The sequence below is a fragment of the Alternaria conjuncta genome (genome assembly GCF_024043145.1).
Source record: "Alternaria conjuncta strain BMP 0040 chromosome Unknown scaffold_20, whole genome shotgun sequence".
In the NCBI taxonomy this organism is placed as follows: Eukaryota; Fungi; Ascomycota; class Dothideomycetes; order Pleosporales; family Pleosporaceae; genus Alternaria; species Alternaria conjuncta.
In genome coordinates this window covers 39,289-60,612 of record NW_026250109.1, presented here as the reverse complement: position 1 = coordinate 60,612, position 21,324 = coordinate 39,289, and the positions used below count along the sequence as shown (strand labels likewise).

The 21,324-nt window shown below is 54.9% G+C and overlaps 7 protein-coding genes across 7 annotated transcripts; 5 read left to right on the top strand and 2 right to left on the bottom strand.

The window, feature by feature from the left end:
- Window positions 1-2,949: 2,949 nt before the first annotated feature.
- J4E85_009940 (uncharacterized protein) lies at window positions 2,950-4,013 on the top strand (the record flags this gene model as incomplete). Its single annotated transcript, XM_051474157.1, has 2 exons — window positions 2,950-3,831; window positions 3,972-4,013. 2 exons carry the CDS (start codon window positions 2,950-2,952, stop codon window positions 4,011-4,013), a joined length of 924 nt encoding a protein of 307 aa, XP_051321944.1.
- A 1,203-nt stretch (window positions 4,014-5,216) lies between these two features.
- On the bottom strand, window positions 5,217-6,872 carry J4E85_009939 (uncharacterized protein; the record flags this gene model as incomplete). Its single annotated transcript, XM_051474156.1, has 1 exon — window positions 5,217-6,872. The coding sequence occupies one exon, from the start codon at window positions 6,870-6,872 to the stop codon at window positions 5,217-5,219; it is 1,656 nt and encodes a 551-aa protein (XP_051321943.1).
- A 584-nt stretch (window positions 6,873-7,456) lies between these two features.
- On the top strand, window positions 7,457-9,511 carry CLF1 (NineTeen Complex (NTC) component; the record flags this gene model as incomplete). Its single annotated transcript, XM_051474155.1, has 1 exon — window positions 7,457-9,511. The coding sequence occupies one exon, from the start codon at window positions 7,457-7,459 to the stop codon at window positions 9,509-9,511; it is 2,055 nt and encodes a 684-aa protein (XP_051321942.1).
- A 386-nt stretch (window positions 9,512-9,897) lies between these two features.
- J4E85_009937 (uncharacterized protein) lies at window positions 9,898-10,960 on the top strand (the record flags this gene model as incomplete). Its single annotated transcript, XM_051474154.1, has 3 exons — window positions 9,898-10,025; window positions 10,086-10,117; window positions 10,176-10,960. 3 exons carry the CDS (start codon window positions 9,898-9,900, stop codon window positions 10,958-10,960), a joined length of 945 nt encoding a protein of 314 aa, XP_051321941.1.
- A 583-nt stretch (window positions 10,961-11,543) lies between these two features.
- Window positions 11,544-12,365, top strand: J4E85_009936 (uncharacterized protein; the record flags this gene model as incomplete). Its single annotated transcript, XM_051474153.1, has 1 exon — window positions 11,544-12,365. The coding sequence occupies one exon, from the start codon at window positions 11,544-11,546 to the stop codon at window positions 12,363-12,365; it is 822 nt and encodes a 273-aa protein (XP_051321940.1).
- Window positions 12,366-12,927: 562 nt separating this feature from the next.
- On the top strand, window positions 12,928-15,168 carry J4E85_009935 (uncharacterized protein; the record flags this gene model as incomplete). The annotated part of the gene is made up of 1 exon (XM_051474152.1): window positions 12,928-15,168. One exon carries the CDS (start codon window positions 12,928-12,930, stop codon window positions 15,166-15,168), a length of 2,241 nt encoding a protein of 746 aa, XP_051321939.1.
- Window positions 15,169-16,038: 870 nt separating this feature from the next.
- On the bottom strand, window positions 16,039-17,640 carry J4E85_009934 (uncharacterized protein; the record flags this gene model as incomplete). Its single annotated transcript, XM_051474151.1, has 1 exon — window positions 16,039-17,640. The coding sequence occupies one exon, from the start codon at window positions 17,638-17,640 to the stop codon at window positions 16,039-16,041; it is 1,602 nt and encodes a 533-aa protein (XP_051321938.1).
- Between the last annotated feature and the right edge of the window lie 3,684 nt (window positions 17,641-21,324).

The window sequence follows — 21,324 nt, the reverse complement described above, 5'->3', positions numbered from 1 at the left end:
GAACGACTGAATGAAGACTAACAAAGTCCAGGGAATGAAAGAGAAGAGCTGTATTATGATAGATGGGGAGGATGAGGACGATGAGGCCTGGCATGCCAGCTGCCGCTCCCCTCAATGCATCGCGCGCGATATCCCTCACTCATCTCGTCCGTCTAGGAGGCAGCGAGTGGACTCAGTGGAGGGTGGGCTGCAGCTGGCTAGCCGCCTTTAGCAGGTAATGAGGGCGCATGTGGCAGTGCCATGAAGGAATCAACCGACTTTACTTACAAGCTGCCTACAAGCGAGTCTCGCTTGAGCGGAAGGTAGCGAACAGGGTACTGCTGTCCGACGGGCTAGCGACGCGCGACGATGAGCTGGCCGAGGAGAGCTTGGGCAGAGGAGCACTTCTAGCGACGAGAGGGCGGCAGGCCGATGCAGCCAGAGCAAGCGGGCATTTCTTCAGCAAAAGGCTAAAGGCGCAGACCGCTCCCCAGCGCAAAAAGAACTTCAGCATGCCAGGGCCGCTAGCCTGTATCGGGCCAATCACGTGCCGCTCTGCGCTGCGCATTGGGGCCCGCCACACTGTTCTTCCTGCAATCAGCGTCGTCCCGTCCGCTGCTGCACCTCTCTATTGCCCATTACCCAAGTACCTTACTGAGCCGAGCCTCGTGCGGCGTGCAGCGACATTCTGACCCGCTTAGACACACCATGCAGCCGCCCATACCACCCACACTGCACCGTTTGCGTTGCTCAACCCTCATCCGACGGACTGGCAGAATTTGATTAAGGCTGATTGCGCAGTACCTGGGTCCCGGTCCAGCCGGCGCGAGCGGCATCTCTTCGAGAACACCTCCCTCTTGCACCCTCTGCACCCTCACTGCTCGCTTAGCTATCGGTGGCTTGCTCCTGCATCGTCACGACGAACCATTCTGTGCCTGCTTGCACATCTCTGATGCCGCGTATTCTTAGCCTGCCCTTATTCCACTGCCCATTTCACTGCGCAATCCTTTGCTCCCACTGCGGGTGACGTATGTAGCTCCCGATGTGACAATCGTGCAATGGTGCGCTGTCCAACGATCAAGCACACGAGCATTCGATCTCCAGACTGCGTCTTACGGGCCGGTTTCCCTTCCAGGGTGGCCAGCGGCGCGCCTCGTCCTATCTAAAGCGCGCGCTGACATCAACTTCCGCCTGTCCAATTCAATCTCCCTGCCTATTTACCCGCAATGGGCATATCGCAAGGGCGGCTTCCAATGCCAGCCACAACGCCGTATCTGAAGACATCTGGCGGAATCCTCCATGGGTTATCTGCGGGTAAATAAACGCATATCGGGTTAAGCCATTGCCTGCTACAGCGGAGTGTGACCAACCTGTAGGAGGTGCATCACCGGCAAGACTTGTCCTTCCGTCTGGGTAGCACTAGGAGGCCGCCAACACGTGTCGAGATATCTACTGGACACCTCACCGTTGTCGCCGAACAACCTTCGCGCCAAACAAGCTGGTTGGACTTTGCGATGCGACATGCGATGCGACAGGCGATACTGCATTGCGAATCCCTTGTCCAATGTTGCACAAGCAAAGACCCTGGTCCTAGGGCTGACAAGGTGCATCTAACAGGCCGCTACCAGTGCGCGCGCAGGGAAGTCTGCACTCGGTGCGACCAAGAACACAGCGCCAGAGAAGCCTGTGGAACACTGCGAATTGTCGTTCGTTCGCAGAGTGTCTTTCGCGGGCGCCCGCTGAGACATGGTAAGATCTCGTCTATCGCAGTGCACAGAAAAGCCAGGTCAGGGATACCCCCGCACACGAAAGCATCGAACGCTTCTCGAACAAAGTTGAACGCCAACCGAGCGAGCTTTGCGCATCATCCTTCCGCCCCGCTCTCGCCTACAGACCGCCTGAAGCGACAGGTGTCTTGATCATCGCTGCAATACGAGATGCATCGGGCTTTGCAAGGGATGGATTTCTCCCTTGTTCATTTGAATCTCGAACAATAACAGTTTGTCTTGTTATGCCTGATCTCACAACAATGGCTGAGTCGTGCGGTGGCCACATCTTACCCAAAGCTGCAGACCCTGAATAAGTTCACGCCATTGAGTTCACACTAAATATTGCTGTCGCGAACCGACTCGGCTTTACCCTGGTGTATCCCAGAATCATGAGTAGGGATAGTCAGCAGCACAGACGTCGGCCAAGCGATATCCACGGTGTAGGAATCGGCGCGTTGTTCGTTCATTCCATAATCATGGTCGCGCACACCTGACCACCTCGACATCAACTCCAAGTTGTGTTAACCTGAGTCGTCTCAAACACTGACAATTTTCGTAGTTTAAGGACACTGGAAAATTTCAATACTCCCGCGGTTCATCAACATCGCTCTGATCTGCCAGTACTACACGTGTACAAATACCAGGCAACAGCTTTTCGGAGTGACTGAGAGCCATATTGTAAGTACGGCGATTTCACACGCGGCGACGATACGATGAGCAACCACAGTTTGAACATGCAATAGAAAACCATGGTTCGTGGTGCATCCAAAGAGTCATGGAATTATTAAGGGTCTGCGTGCATGCAAGGGCGTTGAAAGGCAAGCTTAGCGTATGGAAAGGGCTGATGCTATCATCGCAAGAGTTGGGAACCAAGGTAGGTGAACACAAACTACTGTGTCTACTTCGATTTTGTAGGAACCTCGTAAGTTCTGACTGGCACATATCTTTCCAATATGAAATTGTTGACTCGCCCTTTTTTTTTGTGGTACTTTGGTTGTCGTGGCCTCCACCTTCAGGCTGCCATTTCGGTACCGTGGGACGCACCATAGCAGAATTATACAAAATAAGGGGAAACCCTCTATCTTCTAATTTTTCATATAGTCGCTCAGTCTTTATCTTGTGCACACTGCCTACCGTTTTCCCAACTGGCACTTCACCACAACTCTTCCCATCTAACCTCAGCACTTCACCAACTTTCAACATGTCCACAACACTAGACCAACAAAAAGAGGCCGCCTACACCTTGCTCTCTGGTATGCTCACAAGCGTCCTACAAAAAGAGTGGAAAATAACAGACCGCCATTCGGCACAGTCGTCCGCCCTTCTCGACATACTACTCCTCCCCAAGCCAGCGCCAGCCCCAACCCCAGCTCCCATCGCCCCCACAAAGGTTCAGAAACAAAGCATCTTCCGCCTAGGCAACAGGACCTTCGACCTCGGTCCCGAACGCGAATCCGAGGCCAGTTCCTCCGACGATGATAATGATGTTGCTCCGATCCGGAATGCGCGGCAGCTTAAGAGCGAGATGCGTAGGGTTAATGCGATTCAAAGGCGTGCGAAGAGGAGGGCGGAGAGGGGGAGGAGGAGGATTGAGATGCATCTTGGTAAGACTGAGGGGGTACTGGAGTTTGAGACTGAGACCAAGACTTTGGAGACTACGAACAGTGTTGCGGATACCCCGGTGAGGATGTTGAAGGAGCTGGAGGACTACAATAGTCCTGCGAGGAGGAGTTTGCTTAGCGATAAGTCCATGTCGCCGCGAAGTACTGAGTTCAGTTCGACGGCCAGCGAGGGCAACCAGGAGGTTGAGGGATACGATAGCGTCGACAGCCCCATGTCGGAACCCGTACAGGTACCCAGGCGACTACAACGGTATACTTGTGAAGCCTGCGACTTCACAACACGCTATGTCTCCAGCTGGACACGGCATTTCCAAGGCCAACCGCATCTGAACCAGGTAGCGAGGAGCCGACTACGCAAGGGGCCAAACACGAACATGGTCAAGAAGGCAGTCGACAAGAGACCGCAGCGCTACTGCAGCGACTGCGACCGCACATATCTGATGTCCAGCTGGGGCTGCCATGTAAGAGGCCGTATGCATCTGGACAATGTTGTGAGGGATAAGCGAGCCCCTCCGGTACAGGGCAAAAAAACCAGCCAGCAGTATGCGCGCGGACTGGAGAAGTTTTGCGAGGTCTGCGATTATAGGACTAGTACCTATAGTCATTGGATTCGGCACTTGAAGTGTCAGAAGCATTTGGCTAATATGGCGAAGGCCAAAGCGGATGCGGAGGATATCCACCTTCACGCTCCGACACCGGAGTCTGTCGTGCTGTCCGTGGAAGGGGAAGAGCACAAAGAAGAAGATGAGGAGGAGTATGAAGATGATGGCTTTGGTGAAGAGGGATACGAATATGGTCACTATTGCGATGACTGCGAGGTCACGTTCGCTGGTGCGAACTGGGCGCGGCATTTGACTTCGGCAGGCCACGTGTTTAATGTCATTAAAAACTCTCCGGGGGATGAGGATATGACGTCCGATGACGATGGGGAGGAGGATGAAGAAGAGGAGGAAAGCATGGCAGACTATGATTCTGCCACTGATGGGGAGAGCATCGTGTATGATGATGCCACTGATGAGGATTCTGCGTCGGCGTCGGCGTCGCCATCACCCTCACCCTCGCCCCCGCCCTCGTCCGTTCCCAATGAGGGAATAACTTTCTCCCACGACGGCACACCGGTTGCCGACCTCGCCTCACCCCCTTCCCTCACATCTTCGCCCACCTCCCCCGCTTCCCTCCCTTCCCCGCCTCCTTCCACTCCCGCTAGTGCGGAATTTAATTCAGGAGTGAATTTCTACTGCGAGACCTGCAAGGTCACCATCTTGTCTGCGGATCCCTGGGAGATTGATGAGCATATCGCTGATCACGCATATGCAGCCTGCGAGAAGGAAGAGGCGGTGGGGATGGATTGGTTGAGTCAGCTGAGGGAGGCTGCTGGGTGGGTGAAGGATGTGCAGGTGGAGGATATGGAGGGGGTAGAGGAAGCGGAGCAGGGTGGCATGGAATGCGAATACAATGGGTGGGCCTGGAGAATTGGGGTGGATGGTAAGGTGCTTGGGAGTATACGGCGTAGTCCGTCTTGTTAGAAGTCGAGCGCGTATTGAAATGTATCCGCCAGGATACCTTCTAAATATGTGAAACTTGCGGAGGAGCGTCATTGTATTCTACTGAGATATTTTCAGCATCGTATTTGCACCATGATACAAACACAGTTTGATGAGCATAATCACATTGAATTTCCAACTATCTGACTATCCCTGCACCGTCCCAACGTATAGGTATCGAGAGTAATCCCACAATGAAACGCCGCCCAATGCACTCGCACTCACTGCAATGCCACGAAAACGCCATATATGCTGACCAGGTACCATATTACCCCCACAACCATAACAATCAAGACGGCCAACTAAGTATCCGTCTTAGGCTTCTTGTTCGGCAGCGCCGGCACCTTGAATCCACCAGCATCCACCTTCGAGCTACCATTGAGCTGTGTGAATGAACCGCCCTTGAACCACCTATCCTCGTCTGCCTTCCTCTTACGGTTGGCTTCCTCTCGCGCCTTGGGATCAACCAACTCGAGGCCTTGGACAGGTGTGAACGCGATGGAGTTCGTTCCCGCACCACCAAGACCCACACCACCGGTTCGTAGGCCCTGGGCACGTAGACTGGTCGCCGTACCGCTTCCGCCAAAGCCTTTGAGAGACGAAGCTGCACCGAGAGTGGTGTCTGTGCCCCAGCCGGGGTTCTTCTTGCTGAGTTTGGCGCGCGTCTTGGGATCGATTTGTTGCGCGCGGAGTCGTCCGGTGTCTGTGGCTCCGATCATGCCCATGCCTGCTACGGAGTCGCCATATCCGACTTCCTTCTCTTCTTTGCCGAAAGTCATCCGGTTTTGGGCCTTGCGGATTTCGGTCATTGCTGTTGCTTCCTTGGCCTTGCGGGCTCGCCTTCCACCTCTCTTGCGGGACGGCTTCTCATCTGGTACAGGCAGAGCCCTACCTCCAGCCTTTTGGTTCGCTGGCATCTCAACCAACTTGTCCAACCGACGCTCACACTCTTTCCTCAGGTCCATACCTATATCGGCAGTGCCGGAGTTGGAATGGGCGTCCACACGCGCGGCGAGAATGACCTTGGCAGCCACAATACGTAGCGCCTGCTTCCTGAGGTCTGGTCTTTGGTTCTGGATGATGTCGCTGTGGTACAGGTAACCCTCGTGCCTCAGACCCATGTTCGAAAGTCCGACGGTAGCACCAGAGACTTTGGTCGAACCTAGAGGTGCAATATTGCAAGCGGGAGTCTTCGCTAGGTTCGCGATACCGCCGGAGTATGAGATAAGATGGGCGGCAGTCAAACTTCCAATGAGCGCGGTAAGGTTGGGCGCGAACAGCTCAGTTCGGGATTCAACGAAACCGAGAATCTTAGACTTAGCGGCGTGCAGCTCGAGCAGCAGATGGCAGGCGCTTGAAACCAAGTCGAGTTCAGTCTGTTCAAGAAGTCTTCCTTCGACACGCGTGGCTTCAATCTCGACGATCATGACCTGGGCAGGTTCCATTCCTTCGATTTGCCTCAGCTTGGGGCTGATGTCTTTGATGCTTGACAAAGGTCCGCCGCCGATGACCAAACATGCTTTGGCGTAGACGACAGGGTTCTTGATCAGATCCTCCAAATGGGGGAAGAAGGCCGAATAGTGGTCGCGAATGAACTTGTGGACGCTAGCAGTCTCGCCATCGATCTGTGTGGAGAACTCGTTGGCTTCTGTAAGGAGTTGGTACTCTGGAGATTCCTCGAACGATTCGCCCTCGACTATGTCCATCTGGTCCTTGGCCTCTTCGATGCGCTTGAGGACGGGGTCCAGATTCGTCTTGAGCTGCTGCGCGGATCGGATGTCGGCCGGGCCCTTGTTTTCCTTGTCTTTGTCCTGCTGCTTCTCGCGATATTGCGCCTCCTCGTCGACCATGTCATCGTCGTCGCCAGAACCCTCGGCGAAGTCATTCTCCAGATCCTGGACATCCTCATCACCACTGTCTGCGAAGTCCGCCAGGAGCTCTTGCTCGAGAGTCGCCATGGCAGAATGTGGGCTGGGGGTATTCGGGGTATGTGCGGTTCAGCGTCGCTACCAGGCAATAGCAGTTGGGGGTGTCGGGGAAGTCGCGACGGCGGCCAGAGGTTACCCTCCTAGTGGATATCGGTTGAGTGCTGATTTCGGGAGCGTGCAGTATACTACGTACCTGTTGCCTGGGATGGCCGCCGGTCGAGTTGTGAAAGCGCGCGGGTGAGTGTCGTGGGGAGAGAGAAGTTGCGACGACAGTGACGTGAAAGTGCTAATTGCTTGGCGTGCAGCGGATAAAAGTTGCGCTAAGGCAGTCGCGTTCTCACGTTACAGAATAATCTTGTCGCATCGCAGAACGACGACCTGCATACGACAATTGCTATCGCCAAGCTATTGTACCGTAGTCGTACTGCGCAGGCATCCGCGATCACGTGTTTGGCGGTTGGAGCGATCCGGACGAACCTTTGGAGCTCTGTTACTCCGACACGACCCAGGCGCGACAGCCTCCACGTCCGACGTGCGCCTCGCCCTCTCTCACCATCACGCGCATACCGTTACACCCCATATAACGCCCTCGATCATCATATTCGAACGCCAACATGGAGGCCTCACGAGGACCCCCGCGGGTCAAGAACAAGGCCGCGGCGGCTGTCCAAATATCTGCCGAACAATTGCTGAGGGAAGCCGTCGACCGTCAAGATGAGAAGCTCAAGGCGCCAACGCAGCGCTTCGCCGACATCGAGGAGCTGCATGAGTTCCAGGGGAGGAAGAGGAAGGAGTTTGAAGACTATGTGCGGCGGAACCGTATCAACATGAACAACTGGATGCGCTATGCTTCCTGGGAGCTGGAGCAGAAGGAATTTCGACGTGCCCGCTCTATCTTCGAACGAGCTCTCGATGTCGACTCAACGTCCGTCCCGTTGTGGCTGCGATACATTGAGAGTGAGATGAAGCATCGCAATGTCCAGCATGCCCGTAACCTTCTCGACCGCGCCGTTACCATTCTTCCGCGAGTCGACAAGCTATGGTACAAGTATGTCTACATGGAGGAGACGCTCGGCAACATCGACGGTGCCCGCTCCGTCTTCGAACGCTGGATGCAGTGGGAGCCTGAGGAGGCGGCATGGAGCTCATACATCAAGTTGGAGAAGAGGCACGGCGAATTTGAGAGATGCCGGGCAATTTTTGAGCGCTTCACCGTCGTTCATCCGGAACCCAAGAACTGGATCAAATGGGCCAAGTTTGAGGAGGAGAACGGCACCAGCGACCTCGTGCGCGATGTCTACGGTACCGCCGTCACAACACTGGGAGACGACTTCATGGATGAGAAACTTTTCATGGCATACGCGAAGTTCGAGGCAAGACTGAAAGAGCTGGAACGTGCCCGAGCTATCTACAAGTTCGCCCTGGATCGTATGCCACGATCGAAATCGGTCAACCTACACAAAGCCTTCACAACCTTCGAGAAGCAGTACGGAGACCGAGACGGTATTGAAGACGTAATCCTGTCGAAACGACGTGTACACTACGAGGAGCAGATCAAAGAGAACCCCAAGAACTACGACAGCTGGATCGATTTTGCCAGACTGGAAGAGACGTCTGGCAACCCCGACCGAGTCCGAGACATATACGAGCGAGCGATCGCCCAGATACCACCCACACAGGAGAAGCGCCACTGGAGGCGATACATATATCTTTGGCTGTTCTACGCAGTCTGGGAGGAGACAGTTTCTCAAGACATCGAACGAACCCGTCAAATCTACCAAGAGTGCATACGTTTGCTGCCACACAAGCGCTTCACGTTCGCCAAAGTATGGCTGGCTTTTGCTCATTTCCTTGTACGACAAGGAGAGCTCACCGCTGCACGCAAGCTGCTGGGTCAAAGTTTGGGCATGTGTCCAAAGGACAAGCTCTTCAAGGGCTACATTGAGCTGGAGATGAAGCTCTTCGAGTTCAACCGCTGTCGGCAACTTTACACCAAGTACATCGAGTGGAACGGCTCCAACTGCCACACATGGATCAACTTCGCCAACTTGGAGCGTGGTCTCGACGACCTTGACCGTGCGCGGAGCATCTTCGAAATCGCCGTCGACACGCAAGAAATGGACATGCCGGAAGTCCTGTGGAAAGCATACATCGACTTCGAAGAAGAAGAAGGCGAATACGGCCGCACACGCGCACTCTACGAGCGACTCCTCGAAAAGACCGACCACGTCAAAGTCTGGCTCTCCTACGCGCAATTCGAGCTCGGCGTACCCGACGAAACCACCCCCGAAGACGACGAAACAATCAGCGAGCTCGCCAAATCCCGCGCTCGCGAGGTCTTCACCCGCGCGCACACCCGGCTCAAGGAGAAGGACCTCAAAGAAGACCGCGTGGCGCTTCTCTCTGCGTGGAAGGCATTCGAAGACGTTCACGGAACAGCAGAGGACAAGGACAAGATCGAGAAACAGATGCCCCGCAAGGTCAAGAAGAGGAGAAAGTTGGACGACGACAGCTTCGAGGAATACGTCGATTACGTTTTCCCGGCCGACGACGAGAGTGCGGCGAAGTTGGCCAAGCTCATGGCGAATGCGCAGAAGTGGAAGATGGCGCAGGCTGCGAAGGCGGCTGCGGAAGAGAATGGGGATGCTGCGGACGGCAATGGCGAGTGAGGAGATTTGTGGTGTTTGGTCTGGACTGTGTACGTAAAGTAGAGGAAATCGACATTGCATGCAGGTCCACAGTTATCATCTACTTCGTCATGCTAAGAATGACTCAATATACAACGAATCTGGTATGCATCTCTCGAAGATTTCCAGTTTCAAAAGCGTTGCCCTAATCATTTGGCTCCATCATGCAGGCGTAGTGCCAATGACGTCGTGTAGCTCCAATGGGAATTGCCTCGGCATCTTCCCCGGATTCTGCAACCTCCGCATACGACTCCGCAAGCTCTACTACCCATTTGACCAATACACAACACTCGCAACTGTTGAATCTGTATCAAAACGCTACAGTAGACTTCACAAACATCTTTAAAACTTTGAAAGAAGCCTCCACGATGCCAACCGCAGTCGCAAAGGTCCAGCGGCAGGGAATGAGCAAAGAGCTCTCCGAACCTCTACCCGAGCCGGAGTCTTTCGAAGGATTGAAGGGAGTCAGGGAGATCGCGGGGGACCTGGGTAATCAGTGAGTACGGAGATGGTCCGTGAAGCTGTAACTGAACGCGCTTGTGCTAATGGTAAGCAGACGCGTCAAGGACAAGGTCATCATTGTTACCGGTATGCCCGTCATTCTCAGCACCCCCCGTACAAAACCATGGTCTAACAACGTTACCAGGCGCAAACTCAGAGATAGGCATCGGCCGCGCAAGCGCGCATCAATTCGCGCGCAACGGCGCCCGCGCAATCTACGTATGCGACTTTGCCGACAACCACCTCGAGACACACAAGCGCCAACTCAACACCCTATACCCCTCTACCGAAGTCCACATCCGGCAATTCGATGCCGCAGACGAGGCATCCGTACAAAAGGTCTGCCAAGAAGCCCTAGATACCTACGGCCGCCTCGATGTCTTCTTCGCCAACGCAGGAATATCATCCGGCAAGGTATTCTGGGAGGAGTCCACAGAAGGCTTCATGAACGTCCTACGCACCAACGCCCTATCCGTCTTCCTCGCCGCAAAACACGCATCGCGCGCCATGCTCAAGACCTCGGATGAGAAACCATACCCGAAGGGCAGCATCATCGCCACAGCGAGCGTAGCAGGTCTCCGCTCCAACGCCGGGCCCACAGACTACTCCGCCTCCAAAGCCGCAGTCATCAGTCTGATGCAGACGTGCGCATACCAACTCGCCGGCTCCGGCATCAGGTGCAACGCTGTTTGCCCTGGGCTGATCGAAACTGGTATGACCAGGGTGACATACGATGCGGCGAGGAAGAGGGGTAGCGAGAAGAAGATTGGTCAGTTGAACCCACTTCAAAGAGGAGGGCAGCCGGATGAGATTGCGAGGGCGGTGCTGTTCCTGGCTAGTGATGAGGCTAGCTATGTTAATGCGCAGGCTTGGGCTGTGGATGGGGGGTTGAGTGGGGGACTGCCTTTTGTACCGGGGAAGTTGGCGTAGATCTGAAAAGAGTGCGCGGAGGTCCTGGCACGAGAGATTGTGGCAGTGATCTATGTCGGAAGGTATCATCGCGATTTCTCTCGACGTAAATCGCGATGATTCCTTCAGACATAGATCACTGACACAATCATGCGGTACCTAGGTGAAATAGGGAAATAGTACGCAGGCTCCTCGCGCCAGTATACTCGAAACTCGTTACCGACATGCGCATTAATGGCTGCAGACTGTTTCTGTTCACGTGTCGTTACACTACCAAAACCCTTGATTTATTGCTCAGCCAGCCAGGACCCTGTGCTTACGAACACACATCCAACGACTAGCCCGCGACGTCTCTGGATCCATAGTACGCAGGTACCCTCCAGTCCCAACAAAACAAGAAGCGTGGTATTAGTATGATGTATCCGAACCATGGTTTGGCTCAGGGTAACCGAAGCATTTGCACATGATAATTTCGGACCCTTTCTCTCCGCATCTTCTTGCACTTCATCTCGTTACTTGTTCATCTCCTACGTTCAAGGGATAATAAGGCATCCAGATCCAATAGAGACACCTTTACACGACAATACTACTCACCAACGGAAAAATGGCGGAGATACCAAGTATGGTTCCAGAAGTCCCGGGCATGGTCCAAGACTCCTCCTCTTCCGATCTCCCATCCTTCGCACCCTCACGCCGAGCCATAGTCCCCAGTCGTCAATCGCCATCACAACCAGCCCCAACCATCTACCTCAGAGGCTTCAACTGCATCGCTAGCGACCCAGAATACCATCTCGCACGAAGTGTGACTGGAAACGTCCAGCCATACTGGTTCGAAGAAACGCGGAATCCTGCAGTCCACTATGGCCCCTCTCGAAGACAGAGAAGAGAAAACGCGACGCGACGAGCTGATCAGGTCGAAGACACTTATCTCGTCATTCCCAACACCGAGGAAGCTAAGCAGTCGGACAACATCAATATGAACCGAGAAGAAGCGAAAGAAGCGTTTCTGGAGGCTATGTGGCCAACCATCCGCGACGAATACCTCGCCATGTTCAATCTAACAAGCCTCGCGCCAAATCAGGAGAAACGGATGAAGACAGATACGATGGTGTTTCTGGAGGAGGAGTGGAATATCCTGGAGGAAGAGCGCAAGGCTGAGACTGAGAAGCAAGAGAAGGAGGAGCAGGGGAAGCCGATCGTTCGCTTGCCTGTTCGCAATGTTTCGGATGGGAAAGGCGCGTCGGAGAAGAAGTTCAAGATGAAGGGGAAGGGAATGGCGAAGGTGAAGGACGGAAGTGGGGTGGAGGCGAAAGGGGAGAAGAAGGGGAGTATCTCGCAGAGGCTTAGGAAGGTTTTGGGGATGACTGCGAGGCCGACAGTGGTGAAGGATGGGGCTGTTGCGCCGCCGTTTCATCCGGTATTGTGAGGTTGGTTTGATGACCACCTGGGCAGTCTCGACAAAATACGGATTACGGTACTATAGTGGCGGCCAGGGCACAGTATTGGACTGGAGCACGTCGCTAGAGACAAAGATTGCAATTTGTGGACTCCATAATCGATAAGGCCAACTCATCTACTTCCTCCCATGGTACTGCAGCGAAGCCGAGTAGACGAGCCACTCACGACTTCAGAGTTGCATATTACACCTATTTGGCTAGGTTCTCTCTAGCAATAAGTATCATTATCTCAAGGACCGAGTAGCCGAATGTGTGCAAACTTCGCTTGATGTTGACGGATTTCGCGAAGCACGTTGTGCGCAACTGCTCTTTCTCCGGCACGCGAAACTGCCTTCCAAGTTCACCACTCCCCGTGACTAAAAATCTCAATCCACATTCACCACGACAACCAGCTCCGCCGCCACATTCGTATTCGGCCAACTCTCACTTTGAGCTATGACCGCGCAAACATTTTTACCTTGAGCCTCTCTCGCTTCTGCGCCTACCAATCTCTCCCCCACACACTGGCTCACCACGACCACCGCAACAGCCATGGAGAGTCGCCAACCACCACCTGAGCGCTCTAGCTCGAACGACTACATCGACGAGACACAGTTGTCGTTCAACGAACTCGAGGCGCAGAGATGGGATCGCGCGTTGGAGAGCTCACAGCGCGCACTCAACCAGTCGATGAACTTGCCCGGTTATCAAGACTTCTGTAACTTCAGCGCACCCATTCGGGGCCGAGATTTTCAAGGGAGTCCAGTCTGGTCTGAAGGCAGTATGAGCGGTGGCCCGGGTGACGACACTTTCCAGTCTCCTTCCAGCGACACTACCGTCAAGATGGACGATGGCTGCCGCTTCGGTCAGGTTGGCGAGATGTATGCCCGGCGTCCGGCGCTCGATATCGCGGTTCCCAGATCAGAGACGGGTGCTACGAATGGCTCCGCATCTTCAGGTTCTGATATCTCACCGTTATCTCAGCGCCAGTCCTTCGCCGGCGTCGCGGTCGAGTCACCTTTTCGTACTGACTTCGGCGGTCCAGTCCACACTCCACCCAGCCACGGCATATGGTCTCCTGCGCAGCTGCAGAAAGAAATTGCGCGAAACTCCGACAACTTCTATACCCACCCCAGCATAGCCAAGACTCAAGTTCCCGCCCGTCCGCAGTCAACATTCCCCATCCCACGAAACATGCCTTTCGAGGAGATGATCGTACCGCGCGGACCGAATCTGCACCAGCGAAGACTCGATGCTAGAGTGTCAAGCTCCCCGGGTATACCGTCGCCACTCGGTCCTGGACGTATGCGCGAGCAACTCCACGAGGGAGACGTTGGAGATGTGTCGCTCTCACCAGCCCCGAACGGCCGTCTCCACACGAGCGATAAGATGAAGTACGGGAAGCACAACCCAAGCAACAACGACACGAAGAACGTCTGGCAGAACACCCCGTCTCCACATTCACCTACCGTGCAACGCTACGCATCCAGCGGCTCGATCGACTCGCCCATGTTCGACGTATACCCGCGAAGCGCTGAGATAGACGAAGAAGGAAACTTGACCTTGGGTTGTTCGCCGTACAGTAACGGTTCTGGACATGCGCGAAAGCACACTGATCCTTTTGTTGACCATAAGCCGTTTCAGGTCAGCACTGGGTCTACGACTCGCATGTGTGGAGTTGGTGCGCCTGGTTGGCCTGTCCCACCGGCTGGCACTCGCCCGCCGTCTGTCCATCCTAGCATGTATGGACGTACTCGGCCGCCTTTCCACAACCCGGCTGGCATTCAGATGTGTGGGAGCAACAATAGGATTAGCTGGGACCCCCGATCTCCAGAGTTCGTGGGCATGGTATCTGCGGATCGCTTACGTGCTAGTAACAGTGGCTTCGACACCAGATCTCAGTCGTTCAACCGCCCGCCGTTTGTGGATGTTCGGACATGTGGAACTACGCCTTTCGATCGCCCGTCTAATGCGATTGTGTGTGAAGCTCCTCTAACCATACCATCCCCATCTGAGACTCGCACGAGCAGCGGCTTCAAGCCCTTCGTACCCTCATCTCAGTCATTTGGCAAGCCTTTCATGCCCTCATCTGAGTCGTTTGGCCAACCGCTCCATACATCATCCACCGCAACATGGCCCACCTCCGCGCCCGCGACCGCGACATCCGGCTTCGCCACCCCAGCCTCTACAGAAGACCCTCACTCCGCCCATGAACCAACTTTCCAAGCCCGTCTACCCCTCCGCTCAAACCTACCCATCCCACCTCCCCCACTCTCCTCCATCTCAGGCCAGTACGACCACAGCCCCTCAGCCCGCGCCCGTCTCGACGCCCAGAAGCCCATCCGCACAGCCTGGATCCGCTCCGAAGCGTCCAAGATAGCCCAGCTAGCAAAACTTCGCCACGCAATGGAGAAGCGGTACGAAGAAACCCGTTCCGAAGCAGACTACTCAGCCTGGCAGACTCTTCAAACAGCGTATGAAGATGCGACGAATCTGGAGAAGAGGCAGGAGGAGAGGCGGAACCTTTTCCTTAGAGAGAAGAAGATGGAGGCTTTGAAGACTGATGTTGTTGAGGACATGTCTGCTGCGAGCCGTAGTGGTATTGAGGTAAAGGGGGAGGGAGAGGAGAAGTTGCTGGGGTATAAGATGGCGCTTATGGAGCGTGTGTGTGCGGAGGTTAAGCCTGATGGGGAGGAGGAGGCTATTACGGGCGAGATGTTGGCGACGTTGAGTAAGGAGGAGAAGAAGGCTATTCGGAAGCTGCTCGTTGGTCGTATGGAGCGCATGGCTTGATTGATGGTGGTGGTCTGGTCGTTGAGCTTTTCGCAGGAGTGGAGCGTACCGAGAGAGGGATGGTGAGGTTGAGATCTTGTGTGTAGACCAGAACTTGCCACTGTGGTGTGCCACTGAAGGAATGAAATGATGTATACATCTCCACCGCATCCTCAAATGCCGTGTCTCACAAAAATCATCTTGTTGAAAGCAGAAAATGACGTAAATTACGAATGTCTAGCGCACATCAACAAGGCGTCTTAACTACGTATCAGCGTAACAAACCCCCCAGAAAAGCAAACCCAGCCATGGTATCATCAGCAGCTCGCCGAAGCAACTGCCGACCCAAACAAAAACGCCCATGAATGAAAACGAGAAACAAGGTTGTCGAAAAATAAGACATTATGCACTATTTGCCGCCGAGCCGGAAGATGCAAAGGGCGACTTTTGGTGGTATCCGATATGCTACAGTCCAACAGACAGGACGGATGTGTATGTCGTTGAAGAGGTATATACGCCGAGAAAACGCCAATAGGTATGATACAGTAACAAGAGCGATGCGGAAGAGGTGATGAGATGGTATGATGGGGGCTATCAAGAGGGGGCTCTACGAGCCGACGTGACGTGACGTATGTAGCTTCTGCGACGGGAAGGGATGGATGGAAGATGCTGCGCTCTTATCGATCGACAGTCTTGCGGTCCCCATAGACGGCGGCTTCAAGGCCGAAACCGAACCGGGTACTCAGGGTACGTCTGACCAGCGAAGTCGATCGGAGTCGATGAAATCGAGCTTGGCTGTGTCATGGGAAGGAGCACAAGGTCAGCTTCGTGCATGGAGTCGGTCCATTGCACTTCCATCTTTCTTTGCTTCTCCCGACCCGTCTCTACTAGTCACCTCTGTTGTCTGGCGTAGGAGCTTTCCTGCGAGGGCGAGAGGCGCGTGTCGTAGGGGAAGGAGGGCGAGTGTGGTTGTGGGATTGGGGGTGAGCGACGCAGAGAAGGCGAGTTGCGCATGTTGTCGGAAACGAGTGTTGCCGCTGCGCTTTGGGTTAGGGGCGTTGAGGTTCCCGCGACGGGTGTTCCTTTTGAGGAGCCGCCGCTGCCTGAGGTCCGGTGCGCGGTTCGGACCGTCGATGGGGTGGCGGGAGAGCGGCCGCCTACTCCCTGCTGTGCCCGCGGCGTTGTACTGGCACCGCTTTCGACACTGACATGCCGGTTTCTGGGTGTGATGTCGCGACTGTCACTATCCGCACGCCGTCGTGGCGTCGACTTGGGCGTGGTCTCGTGGCCGTTGCTTTCTTTCTGCCGAGGCACAGACTTGCTGGCTGTATTCGCTCGACTGCGTGTAGGAGGTGTTGAGTGCGCCTGTGTGGACGGGTCTGTGAGTGGTGGAGCCTCTGCTGCTCTTCTGCTGCTTTGCCGATTGGGAATCTTGGGAGGAGTAAGAGGTTTAGCTGCTGGCTCCGATCTGCCACCATCGGCTTGTGGGGTATTCTGTGCGACAGGCTCGGGGCTCGCCATGCCTCCGACGCGTGGCGTACCTTCCCAGCTCTTGCGCTTCATCATGCGGCCCAGGATACCCACAAGCTCAGCAGCGTCCTCGAACTCAGTGTCATCCATTGCTTCTTGCGCGCGGTAGACATCCTTAATTGCACGTCGAGCGACGCGCCGCGAGGCATCGTGGTCGTGGACACAATCCCACAAGAACGCGCTGTGCTCGAGCGCGACCGACAAACGCAGTGGATGTGAGCCAGGAAGAAACGAGGTGGCGTACTGAGTGGCGGTGGTGAAGTACCCACTAGCTAACGGAACGAAGTTCAGGGGTGGGAGTATGAAGGAGGAAGGTTGCGGGATTGGAACCGGATTGAGGCCCGGAGGCGCGTTGATCGTCGGTCCCGGTGATGGTGTTCCGACTGGCCCTCCTGCTGCATACGGATTTGTGACGAAGGATGTCTCGGACACGATGGAGTCGATGGGTTCGCGTAATGCTGGTTGTTTGCCTGCGCGCTTCGAAGGGGGTGACAAGCCCGGGGGGTCTGTCTTGCGACCATGTCCATTACTATGCTTTGGTGGTGATATTGGTAAAGGGGGAAGAGCAGGGTTGCGAGGATCAGTGCTTGTCATGTTCATGGTCGTGACGGGCGGTTGGTTGTGGAAGAGGCAGAAGATGTGGTAGAAGCTCGCGCGCAACTTGACGCTCAACACTCTGCACTCTGGCCCATGCTGGTTGTCCTGCGCATAGGGAAGTACGTATAGCTCGAGTATGGAGAGTCCCTCTCGAGACATCCAGAGAATATGTTGATAGGCCGAGAGTGAGGGAGTGTCTCGACTGGTGTCCAGCTTGCGAAGCTTACGGGCGCGGATGAGTCTCCGGGCTAGGAGAACTGACAGACCCAGAATCTGATAGAGAGCGCTGGATAGGAATGGGCTCGTTTCTTCAGTCTGCTTGGCTATCCTACCAAGGAACTTCTGGTCAAAGTCCAGAGATGCCATGGCTCAGTGATGTAGTCTGGATGGTTCGTAAGTCAAAGCTGAGATGCAACAGGGGGGGAAAGCGGATTGGTGATGGGTTTGGCAATGAAAAGGACTCAGATGAATGCTTGCGCCAAGTACAGGTTGGTCGTGAAGTGAATGGTAATGCGCGACTCATGAGGCACTAACCTTAACCGCCAACCCGGACCGTTGCGCTGTATCCTCTAGAGATAGACACAGTGCAGCCCGGCCCAGGCTGACCGATGACACCGCGCGACGATGCCGCGCTGGAGATGAGGCTCTGGCACCGGTGCAGCGCGTGCTGGCCAATTGATGTGTTTCGGTAGACGACGGGATGTCCGTGCACGACCCTTGCGCGGGTGAAAGTCGATTCTCGTGATGGCCCAAGTGGGAAAGCGCTACTCGGAGATTTGTTGAATTAGGCGATTGCGATGGAGGCGAATATCATGACACAGCGTCTAGATATACGTTGGTGAAGAATGACGGGCGCAGAAAGATGAAGCGGTGGAAGAAGGTCGAGGGAGCGCCACGAGTGATGAACTGTCTGGCCAACTGTCAGTCTTGCTTCCAGATCATGGGAAGCAGCAACGGCTCACCTCGATCGGGATATCTGGAAACGGATAGGGCGAGACGGTGTCGATGGTTAGGGCGAGTGCCGTGCTCTTATTCGACGGCGGGGGTGATGGCGGAGCCAATGGGCGGGCGCAAGAGGTGAGGCGCTGCGAGACCCTTTTGCGACAGGCTAGCAGACGTCAGACGTCAATTGCGCGGTGGATGTTGAGGGTGCGAGGCCGTGGACAGCGCATTCATGGCGACCAGGCCAGCTTTCCTCGTCCAGCGCGCACGAGGCAATGCGACCGTCTTAAGGGCCGTGACGTCGGCAGGCGGTGTGGCAGCGGTCAGTGCAGCTGTTTGGGACGCCGAGGAAGCGAAACTGGGCCGCGCACACCTGCAATGCCTCGAGATACTCGGATAGCCGTTCGATCGCGCTCAGGGCAGGCGGCGGGGCGTCTTCTGGTGATGCGCAGACCCTTGCGCTCGGCCTGGTGTTGAGGAGCGGGCGGCCGTCGCGATGCGAAAATGACAACTTCACCAACGGCGCAAAAAGGAAATGGCAGGGCGAACGCTGAGGAAACGCATGCTAGTAGTAACCCGCGCACTCTATCCGGCCTGCTGGAGACGCAGGTGCAGCTCCTGCGTCAATCTGCAGACAGGCGAGCTATGGTGGGCTACGTGTCAAGCGTCGAACTCCTCCGCTAAACTGCTCACGTCGCTGCATGTCCTTTTTGCCGTTAATAGTTCAGACGGGGCGCTGCCAGCTGGCACGCAGCCTAGAGCTGCCTTCACTTATTCTCCTGCTCGACGTCAACGCCTCTCCAACACGCCCGCTTAAGAGCCTCGCCAACGCGCCCATGCACGCCTGTGCCTCGCCTGCAGTCTCAGATGAACCACACCGTTTGCCAGCGCATCGTTCCACGGCTGGGTGGGGTCCAGTATGCCATCATGCTACTTGTCCGTCTGCCGCAAGAGACGCTTCGACAGCCCTAACCATGGCGCTTCCAACTCCGCCACGGACAGCATGCGCTTGCGTTGTCACTCGGGCCCTCTACCCCACGGTGAGGACTAGCACGATGCATGCTGACGAGACACTGATGTAGACGGGCGTCCCTGGCATGTCAACATGTATCCTGCAGGCTTAGCAATATGCCCGAGTGGATCTCTCTGCAACTCCCAGCCTCGAAGGCGACATGGACCCGATACCTCCATTGGGAACCCTACCCACCATCTTTACATCCAAGAAACTAGCATCCATTGATAGATCCGAGCTCTCGTCTCGTCATCTGCGGGATCTGGCGGCGTATCTGCATCGAAAGTCTCCACACGAATTGGCGGTGAGGCCGCATGCTCATTGGCTGGAATTTCGAAAATGCTGGCCTAATGTCGTCGGCAGCTAAGAGCACTACTGATAGCCAGCCTTCTTGATTTACGACCATGACGGCACTAGATTGTGTGTCTGAGCTTTCAGCTCCGCAGCTTAGTTCAAGCGGTTGGGATTCCAGCGCCGTGTGACCGGGACATACCGAGGCAAGGTGGCCGCAAATCACGACGACGATTGCGCAAACTTCAGCGAAACCAAACGTCGCAAGGACACTCGGTTGATTTCCGACGGTACGGCGGGTTTGAGGGAAACATGAACAAGTGCGGCGATTTTCCGGTCCTCAAATCAAGCAAACTACCATGATGGCCGCCCCCGTGGTACCGTTCAGAAGAGCAAATCTCGCTATTGTCAGATCTGATGTTTGGTCATCTCTTCGTATGGCTGTCTCCCGGCGAGTATGGGTTCGTGGGACTTGAGTAAGCCAAACAGTTGCTTCGTGCTCGCCTATCCGGGGCCGCCCGTCGCTGGTTGTGCGACGACACTGGCGCAGCACCCTCAGCATAGGTGCTGACTGCACTTGTTGAATGCTCACATCTCTCATCAACTTGCTTAGTACGACCTCAATGTCAATAGTCGACGACAAGCTGCGACCCATCTTGGAAAGTGGCTGTTGCGGGACTGGCATCCGCTTAGTCTTCGAAACGCCTTGCCGTGGTTGTAACCAGACGGATGAGTTTCTAATTGCTTGGTTGCTCGCGGATGTCAAACCGCGCAACTTGAGCAATAGATAGCAATCATACAATCATGAACCTATCAACGCATAGATCGTGGTATAAGAGCTGAGGCATACGACAGAGATGGCCACAGCATCGGTCATCTGGACTTCTATCGGGCGTTCTTATCCAACACTTTCGTTCCAACAATATCACGTTGTCAATCATCTCAGCATACGTTCTTTTACTCGTTCGTTGTCCGATCCGAACTCTATTCAAGGTAAGAAATACGACAGGAGCTCGCCAAGGTCACAGTGTACTGTGGAAGAGTACCATTGCTGACCATGAAATAGACTGAGTCACGCCATCTCATCCACCATACAAAGAGGCTATTCAACTTCACGGTCATTACCAACGTCACGCAAAACACAAACTCACAATGTGTTTCTACCACGCCTACTCCCACAAGTGCGGACACACCCAGATGATCTTCCAGCAAATGTGTCCCAAGGGCCAGATCTCGCAGCGAAAGTGCGCACGCGGCCACGACGGCGTAATCCTCGCTACTGTCAAGGTCGAGACAGCTTGTGCTGTTTGTCCGGGCTAGACGAGTTATAGAAGGAGGATCTCTACCTAGCCCACCTATATTTCACGCTCACACGTATCTAACATCTTCCTCATTACTCCCTCCAATCACATATATCACAACCGTTAGACTTACAATATACAAACATTCATAACCATCTTTTCAACTTCCATCCCAACGTGACGTCCTCCAATGGCACACTTACGGGAGCGAACCGGCCCGCAGCGCTCTTTCCCAAATTGTCAAGGATGAAGCTTGAAGCACCTCCTCTCGCAAAAGGAAAGCCCTAGTACGCAGGTTAGCTACCCCACCATCCGGGCTGATCACGCCCACCACGATACCCACAGCGACCCGAGGGCAGATCTACGTTCGCGGATACCTTCTAAGACAAGGGTTCCTGTTCATGCTCGCGTTCGGATTCGAGGATGCTCTAGACTTTTTGGTGGGCGATCGTCATGGTCGGGGTGTTTAGCCGAGGATAACGGAAGTCGCGATATGACAGCACC